The sequence below is a fragment of the Oncorhynchus mykiss genome, chromosome 13, assembly GCF_057628025.1.
Source record: "Oncorhynchus mykiss isolate SJ-2025 chromosome 13, ASM5762802v1, whole genome shotgun sequence".
Taxonomy (NCBI): Eukaryota; Metazoa; Chordata; class Actinopteri; order Salmoniformes; family Salmonidae; genus Oncorhynchus; species Oncorhynchus mykiss.
The window spans coordinates 54,175,979-54,185,583 of NC_143034.1; the positions used below are offsets into that span (position 1 = coordinate 54,175,979).

The 9,605-nt window shown below is 41.5% G+C and overlaps 1 protein-coding gene across 1 annotated transcript; it reads left to right on the forward strand.

Moving 5' to 3' along the window:
- The first annotated feature begins 520 nt into the window (after positions 1–520).
- Positions 521–2,301, forward strand: foxd7 (forkhead box D7). The gene has a single exon (XM_021559463.3). It carries the CDS (start codon positions 1,017–1,019, stop codon positions 1,977–1,979), a length of 963 nt encoding a protein of 320 aa, XP_021415138.1. The 5' UTR covers positions 521–1,016; the 3' UTR covers positions 1,980–2,301.
- The last annotated feature ends 7,304 nt before the right edge of the window (positions 2,302–9,605 follow it).

The window sequence follows — 9,605 nt, forward strand, 5'->3', positions numbered from 1 at the left end:
GAATGTACTTATGGTGCACCAAAACACCCTAAGCTGTCGGTGTGATGGAGGCTTAAGGCTAATTTTTATTGTGTAGCCTTTCATTCATACTCATACTTCAATTCAAACTCTCCTCCATGTTTTGCGCATGGGCATATGTTGCTAAAATAGTACAAGAAAAATGTTCGAAGCACCCTTAGTAGAACATTATTATTTATTCAGAAAAACGACGAGTTGATTCATGGTTCAGCTCAGCCTCACATTCAATTCGCGCATATATGTACACAATGTATCATGGTTACAGGCTTATTTTGAGTTATCTTTGTTTTTGGCACTTCGCGAAATTACAATTATAGGCCATTTTGTTTTTAAAATGTGTTATTGATGTGGTGAGAGTTCAGATGTTCATATGTCTACTCCTACATATATTTGATATTTCGAATAGCCATCTGCAAGTAGGCCTATGGATAACAGAATTAGGCAATACGTGAACATTTCCCCCCACCATATTGATCCCATAGTTGTCACTTATTAAACGAATGGTAATTTACTGAATGGAATTTGAAATATGATGTTGATGTTGGAGTGATGGGATGATGATAGTTAACGGGTGGTACTTTGGTACCGATTGCCTTGTTTGAATTGGTTAAGAGCTTCTCCTCGAGCATAACCATGACATCACAGTCACCTGATCCAATGCAGTTACAGTTCCAACAGGAAACCAACGAGAGGGGATGCTGGACATCGTGGAAGACTCGCCGTGCTTCATAACTTTCTCAGCCTCCCTTTTCTCTGTTTAAGGCTAAAAGGTTGTTCCATTTTGTGTTTGTTTGGAGATAAAAGGCTTTGGATTTTTTAAGGGTTGTTTTTTCCTCTTGAATGACTAACGTGAGAGGGGACTGGAGCGCACATATTTTAAGCTTGTTTTTTTTGTGAATGGAGAGAGCAAAGCCTTGCGCGTGAGCATCTATCCCTTTCAAATAACTGACCCTTTCCCACCTTGTTGGGGCAGGTGATATTGGCTCTGCACGTGGACTATGACATTGGACTTGGAGCCCATGGAAGATTTTGTTATTGACGTAGTAGGAGAGGGACTCAGGGATAACGGAGAGGAGCATCTCGTGTCCTTACCTTTGGAAGAGACGAGAAGTGCAGAGCATGAACCCGAAACGTTTTTGTCTTCTAGTGGGCAGGATGAGGATAGGGACGACTACTCACCCACATCGAAGTGTCCTCCAGCAGCAAGTAAAAGCCCGGCGTCGGTAAAGCCTCCGTACTCCTACATCGCTTTGATAACAATGGCCATATTACAAAGCCCAAAAAAGCGACTTACCCTCAGCGAGATATGTGACTTTATCAGCCACCGATTCGTTTATTATCGTGAGAAGTTCCCTGCCTGGCAGAATTCCATCAGACACAACCTTTCGCTCAATGACTGCTTTGTCAAAATGCCCCGGGAGCCTGGTAATCCAGGGAAGGGAAACTACTGGACGCTAGACCCCAATTCTTCCGACATGTTTGAGAATGGGAGCTTTCTGCGTCGAAGGAAGAGGTTCAAACGCCAGCATTTTCGTTTCGGGGTGCTCAAGGAGCAATCCCTTGAGCCCAGTGGCTTTCACAACTTTTATGGTACTTATGGACTCGGCACAGCGGGTCTTCAGCTACCCAGTTTGGAGATATATCCATTCGGCTTCCATCACCATGCGCACTCATCATGCGCTCCCACCATCCCACCTGTTAGCAGCCTGCTACCGGCTTTGTCGAGCCTATTTACCCGGAACTCTTTCGCTGCCAAGGCTTTTCTTCAATCACAACAGCCTGTTACTATCGGGTCCTTCAATCCGAGCCGCTATGCCACCTTTTCTTCCGCTTTGACCACCAGCGCTCCATATGCGTCCCCTGCGCTGTTCCACTCCGCGGCGTCTCCACATCTCGTCAGTTTACATGAAGAATATCAGAAATTACAAACTCAGCGCAGCACCTCTGACCTGGCTAAATGATCAGTGCTTGTGAATATTTGACTTGTGTTTCAGACTTTAAATTGTGTATTTGTATCTCAGGTGATAGAGATTTTTGAAGCTCTTGTGGAAACACAGGTATTTGGCAAATGGTAATTGGATGGACTTTCTTGTTGATCTAGGCCTATTTGAAGAGTTCTTAAGAATGCTGTAGATGTATGCCTTGCATTGATTACATTTGTCATAGCATCTTGCGTTTTTCTTTCTAAAGTATGAAATTAAATTTGTCCATTGAAATGCAAATATTTAACTGACGAGTTTCCTTTTACATTTGGAAAGAAATAAAGTGAATTATTTAAAACAATATATTTAACTCAGTCATTTTTCTTATAGGCCTTTGCGTCACTGACCTGTCAATATTGGCAAAATTGAAGATCTGTAATTGATGCCTTTAACAACTGATTATTGCATAGCGTATATCTTTAATCAGTGGAAATATAGCTGCACATTTTTACCTATAGCAGGCCTAAATGCGCAGTGAACTTGATTGCATCTTTCAACAGGAAAACCATTAAATTCAACATTTTGCTGAGTGTGTAGATGATGCGTGGGTTAAATTATGCTCAGAACTTTTTACAAAATTAGGGTCATTTTAGTTTGTCTGGTTAGCATTTCTCTAATAATAAAATATTATTTCATTGAATTATATGATGTTTAGGCCTACATGTAAAACATGTAAGCCTATATTAAGTCAAATAAAAATCTTAAAATAATTGTCACATTTTGACGGTTATAGCTTTAAAAGTGTCTATCGAAAGAGCGACTGAGGATCAAGCGATGTGCGGAATCAAACTATATGAAGATCACATGAACGAGATGCAACATTGTGTTGACTCTAATCTAGGCTAAATCCAATATCCTGGAATGTTAGGACTACATTTTAAGGATTTTCTGATACTACAATTGAAACATTTTATTTTTGTTCGTTTTTTTATGGCTACAATATAGGCCCTACTGCAATTATTTATATATTTTGAAAATCTCTCAATATGGTTGTTCTGCAGCATCTCGCTGTCGTTTGCCATTCATCCTCAAAAACTGACGCTTAAACACATTGTAAATGAATGCTCTTTCTAAATTTGAAGTCTAGAAGTAACGGTCTGTGCAGCTGCGCAGCTTTCAGATTGTCAGTTGAGTTACACCACATCCATCCATTAGTTCAACATCGTATTATAATTGCCTGATTTTGCGTCATGGGGCCACACAGCCTGCTCGTTCCAAAAATGGAAAAAATCTGTGCAACACATTCAAAGACTTCATATTTTCATGTCAGATTATGAGGTCATTTCTAAAGCCGCATTTGGTTGTCTCTCCAAAGCATTCCTTATAAGATTTTTTTTTATATAAATATTTTAATATGTTTGCATGGGAGATGTAGCTTGAGCCTATAGCTTACTATTCAAGAGGTATACCACAAACGAACCAGTTGAGTATTTATTCAAATATGTGTTTAAATAGACATCGTGATTTAACTCGGTTTTGCTAGAACCAAATTCGTGGAATATAGTTCTATTAGTCAGAAAATAAAACCAATATTACATTCTAAGAAAATTAAAGCCCTATTAAAGCCCTGAGAATTATGGATGTTTTAAAACAATATTTTAAAGTAATGAATAACATATCTTCATAACTTGATAGATATCACAATCAAGTTAAATTGTGATACTGTATGCTAAATATTTGTGAACATAAATGGAACAAAACATAAAAGGAATATAAACGTTTCCTTGCACTCTTAATATCGTTTGAAATATCTGGAACCACATTGGAGATGATTCTGGTACTGTTTAAACCCAAAGTAACAGACATTTCTCATGGATTATAATGAAGATTGAGTATTTGAGACAGATTATTCATGTAAATGTTGAATTATATAATTAACCATATTTGTTGTTTTCTTTTAACGTCCTTGTTTAGATTTATTGTGTGTTTTTCTTTGACTTCTTTGCCAGACCGTGCTGTGTTACACTGAACATGACAGGATGAAAATAATGTTAGGTTTCAAGGGAGGAAAGTATTTATTTCATTCTATTCTAAGTCTAGTTTAGATTGATGACTACTCTAAAGCTTTTGGAAAGGGCTGATGGATAGAAGTACAATATCCAATTCAGTCTAATGCCGTTTGGCAACCATTGAAGGAGTTAAATAAATAAAAACATTGTTGCCTGATGGCGAATTGTTAAATTGCTTGACTGAGAGAGAAATACACATTGATTTTCTTTGTTGGTCCCCGTTTGAATAAGGAATAAATTTGATTCCTTAAATGTACAGACTCGCTCATACTGGGTCACACTGTTTATTTGATCCTTTTTGTGGTCATATATTTTTCTGCACATGAAACATTAAACGTTTATTATTGCTATTGATCATCTTAAACACTGTGGTGGGAATTGTGGTGAAGTAACCTTAATAGATCCAGCATGAGATTCGTATCATCTGACAGTAATTATTTAGTGTTCGAATGATACTTATCTGCTTGAAAGAAAACTGAAAATACCACCAATGGGTCATTTTAGCCCATGTATCCAACAGAGACTGTATGATAACAGTGTCAGAGCCGTAATGCCATATTTTATTATGTGGTCAGTCATGATTCATCTCAGAGCTCTGGTAAATTAAAAAAAAAGATCAAGTGTAAACTCTGGGACAGCCAGTGCCTTCGTTGATTGCACTAGCATCATCAGGCCTCGGCACATATAGAAGCTGCAAATGCGCGCCTTTGAAACATCTACATTTTAACCAGGCGTTATGGTTGAGAGTCACTTTCCCTGGTCAGGTATGAGACCTCAAAGTTAAGCCGCTCCTCATGCATCAGTCAATGGGTCTGTGTGAAAGCTTTGTAGACGATGCAGAAGTCAATGCTCTTTTATCAAGAACAAATAGAGAAAGAGACAAACAAACGATCAGAAAAGCAGAGCAGTGCTGTTGATTGACAGAGAGAGAAAGGAGTGACCTTTATCTGCGGGGAAAGTCACTGCACCTGACAAAATAAGCAAGACAGAAACTGTGCATGTATGTCGACTTGTATGTGTGTTCAGCTGTCCTTTATCATACATGACTTCTCCATCCCTGCTGTAAAGGAAGAAGAAACTTTCCAATAATCAGTTGTGTTTGACTTTATTTTATTTCCTTCAAGATGGGTGCCTAACAGGATGTGAGAGAAAATGTGACTACCTCCTCTTTTTCTGTCAGTGGAGACCTGTTGCATTAACCCCTGGTCAGCACCACCTCTCTCCTACATTCTCTCTCTTATAGTCTCACTTTTGTTCTTGTTAAATGGCATGTGAAAGAATGTTCCTTGAGACTGCCAATTCATTTAGAAATGAAATATGTAAAAGGGCTCAGCAATTGTAACAACAATGACACCGGGCCTTAAATTGAATATGTCACTACAGAAGACTCCAATCGATGTCACATTATGGTTATTCATAACACTATGAACTTGATGAATGTAGGTTTATGTGACTCCCATCAGTGATGCGTGCCCTGTTACCGCTCCAGGTTTCTACTCAGTTCCACGTGGATTATCAGTTATGACTTATCATAACTCACATCTTCCCTCTGATGTAGAGGCCATTTCCTGGGCAGTCTGTCGATTTAGTCAGAAGTCCATTCATGCCTGACACGGTTGCTGTGCCATGCTTTCATTCGAGCATTATTAAGGCCAAGCCAAACAGGCAAGGTAAACTCATTCCTCCAACACCCACCCTCCCCTTTCTTCCTTTCCACAGCCAGATCACGGTGCAGAGAGTGGTGCATTGTGGGATATCCTTAGCTAATTCAATCATTAGAGGAAAAACAATGTTTTAATGTTATTCCTACATGTTATTCCTACATTTGAAATGCATCATTTGGAATGAGTTCCCTTGAATGTTTTTATTTTCCTGAACTGTTGAGAGTGGTTTGTAAGTTACTTAAACGGATTGAATTGAAATTTAATTGAAAGAGACCAAAGACAATGCAAGCATTTAAGTGCAGCACAATTTCAAAGGGATTATCTGTTGGCTACAGTGATCAGAATTGAGGGGGTGGTAGTATCAATGTATAGAGGGGGAAGCTACAGTAAGTAGGTGGCATTTTGAGTTAGCCTTTGAAAAGCTAGCCCTGTGCTACGGCTGATCAGAGCAGAGGTTTTCTCCTCTCATTTTAATGGCTGACTTCCACAGGCCCGGCTTGTTGGCGTTTGCTTTTCCTGGCAGGGCTGATCCCTGCTGCCCCGCTTTTGAGAGTTATTCAATTACATATCCTCCACCCTCCGCGTCTCCCTCTCTCCCCTGCTTCACCGGTCTGTGCTTCACCCTGCCAGGACCAGTAAAAAAGGGTGCTGCGTTGGTGCACCGTTCTCCAGTCTCGTGCCCAAGAATTTATGTGTGTGGCGCGGTGGAGGGCAGTGCGGTGTGTTTTCGGAAAAGGGACCCCCCCCCAACCCTCGGTGCCAGCAGATGACAGTGACATATAGCAGGAAAGCCACCCAGAAGGAGAATGATCTCACACCTCAGCCACGCGCTGAAAGAGAGAGAGGGAGGAAGAAAAAGAGGGAGAGAGGGGTAGAGAGAGGGAGGGAGAAAAAGAGGGAGAGAGGGGTAGAGAGAGGTAGCGATAAGGGTTTACAGAGATGGAGATAAGGAGATTGCAAGACAGGAAAAGACTAGTAGGCATGGGGTCTGATGGGTGCCTGATAAGACAAGGGTGAAGTTATCTGAGTTGGTGTCGAGCCTTAGATTTCCTGGTGTTAATCATAGAACCCTAATGGACTTTGCCTCTATACCCATGAATTGACTAACCACACCCTCCACCCACTGACTCCCTCTATATCCCAGAAGACTACCCAACTTCTCTCACGAAACACCAAGATCAAAATATTCTCGCAAACAACATCAAAATATCCGCAGTTGCGCTCTGGGTTTTATTGTTAATCGAATCAGCCTCATTATAACATCTGTGAGACAAAAACACAGGCCCTCTAATGCAGCCATTATGCAGTTCAATGGGTGGCATTTGGTCATGACCCCCCTACTCTTCCCAATGCCCCCCTTCAATCTTACTGGTACCCTGCTGCGTCCCAGCTGGCGACCTCATGCCCTCACCATTTTCATGCAGCCTTGCACCTCTTAGGGCTGGTGGGTGAAGAGAGCTCTATCCAATGTGCCCAATGATTGGGCAACAAGAATCGGGCAATGTCATGTACTCTACCTTCTTGTCGTCATCAAGTCCAGACCCACAGGTATAGACCAACAGCTCTAACCCTAGCACAACTGTGGCCAACAAGAAACGTTAGCTAGTGTATCCTCAGAGAGTTCAGATCAAAGGCACTGAGGGGTGATGTCACCCACAGCAGCCCCTAAACCGCTTATTGCACCAAATGAGCGCCATTAGCCATGCAAACAAGACTAAAACCTGATGTCATTTAATCAAAAAGAAGCAGGAAGCACAATTAACATCTGGTCCAAGACGTGTCAGAGTGGGGTCAGGCTAACCGGGCTCTGATTACAGTTGTAGTAGGCCTATGGCTTAACGAGAATAACTCTAACCCCAACCTGGCCATGGCCTGCTCTGGCCACCTGATCTCTGAGCAAGACAGAGTGTGCCTGCCTGCTCCACCAGGCATCACCATGGAGACGTGATGAAGTTTGGAAACTCTGAAGTTAAAGGCTAACAGTAGGGGATAGGTCCCTCCTACAACCCCCCCTCTCTCCAGTTTTGGTTTTCTTCCTTCTCTCAATAACGTCTGCAGTGGCATATTACAACTTGGAAGTGGATTTTAAAGGGCATTGAAAATGTTGCCAGAATGGGAAAAACATGGACTGGCTCAATCGAAGCAGATTAGGCAGGCGAGCCAAACCTCACGCTTTGTAAAAAATAAGGAAAAAGCCTTTTTACGTTGGTGCTCAGACCAACCGCATAGCAGGGAAGCCAAACCTAGCCCTCTCCCTCTACTGAAAAGAATGGCATCAATGACATAAAGAGAGTACATCCATTGAATTGGCACCTCATATCTCTCACCCTTTGCTACACAATGTCAACAAAGTCACTGCATCCCTGAGGGTGCTGGTGTTGGAGCAAAAGCCTTATTTTATCAGTGCTGCAGGTCTGGGTTGGGGAAATTACAAAGCTAATTCAAAGGCTTGTAAACAATGGAACAGTAACATAAGTCCAGTCATTCTTACTGTATGTAATGAATGTTGTGTTATACTATGTAGCAGTGATGTGATAAAGCTGATTGCTGTGAAGTTCAGAGATTAGAGAGTAAGCGTGAAAGCACCGCCCTGCCACCCAATCTGTCGGCCAGCGAGCTGTTCATCCCATGTTGCCTCCGTTGGTGGTCCCTGGTGTAAGCTACATTTTCCCCTTGCTTCTCTCTCCCCTGTTTTTTTTTTATAGCAAACACAAAATTGTTCCTAATTCGCTGCTGCTAGAGGGGGGTAATTTGCGGCTTTTGGCTGAGTGTCGCAAGCCCCAAATTTGAAAAAGCTGCTCTGGGGAAGGCATTCTATAAGCCAGTAGAGCTACAGTAGGGAGAATCACTTCAATGCATCCAAAGGAAAACAGACACAGCTAAACATGATGATCTCCATACTCATGATGATCTCCATACTCAAAAGGCATTTATGTAATAATAACTTGGGGAAACTGAAACCCTTCCTTCTGAGTTTCTGCCAACAATCAGAGCTCTTTTAATTCATTGATCATTGTAATATGTGCTCACTCCAAGTAACTCTTGTTTTTAAATTGCATACACAAACATTGTGTTTGAAATGCAGTATGGAATCACCATTGTATGTCTGTTACTTTCATTTTCATAGCAGACTCTTACTTTTGTCAGTAGAGCAGCAGTAGAGTTTGTAGAATTTAAAACCAACTGGCGAAACGTAAAAATGCTGGGTTAAAATACATTTGATATGTGATCGTTCCAATTTCCGGGAAGATCTATCAGATGCCAACTGAAGTCCTCCCTAGTTGTGCTGACGAATGTGAGAAAACAGTTCTTCATCATAAAAATACTATTTCATCTTTTCTAGCGGGATACACTGACAAAATATGACGTCAATATAAATGTTCAACATGTTGGAAAAGTAAGCAAAGAAGAGAAAACAATTAATACAACAGAAACCTACAATTGGTTGGGGTGATATCTTGTCTGTGTGTGGGAGAGAATCTGGATCTCTCTTCACACTCTGAGCAAGCAGTGAGTCAGCCCAGGGGTTTCGGAGCGCTCCTAGCTCAGTTGACACAAGGGCCCTAAGAGGTGCTCATTCATTTTGATTAACAGGGTCCTCCTCTCTCTCATCCTCTGCTCGATGGCTTCCTCTCTCCTCAGGGAAAGCCTGCAGGGATGTTTGTCTTTTTTTTTTATCCGGCATGGTTTTTCACTTCCACAACAGCACCCAGAGTGTTTAAACGCTTAAGTACGGTTTGACGGGGAGAGAAAAAGCACTTGCAGTGCACAGCTCTACATTAACTCTGCATTAACTCTGCATCACTCAGGGGAGAAGTAAAAACCTGCCCTCTGAGCAAAATGAAGTCAATAAATAAAAGTAGCGGTTGTCAGATGTCTGGAACAGCTTGAGAGGATTTGAACAACAGGGTAGCCCACCGTGTTGAAATGAG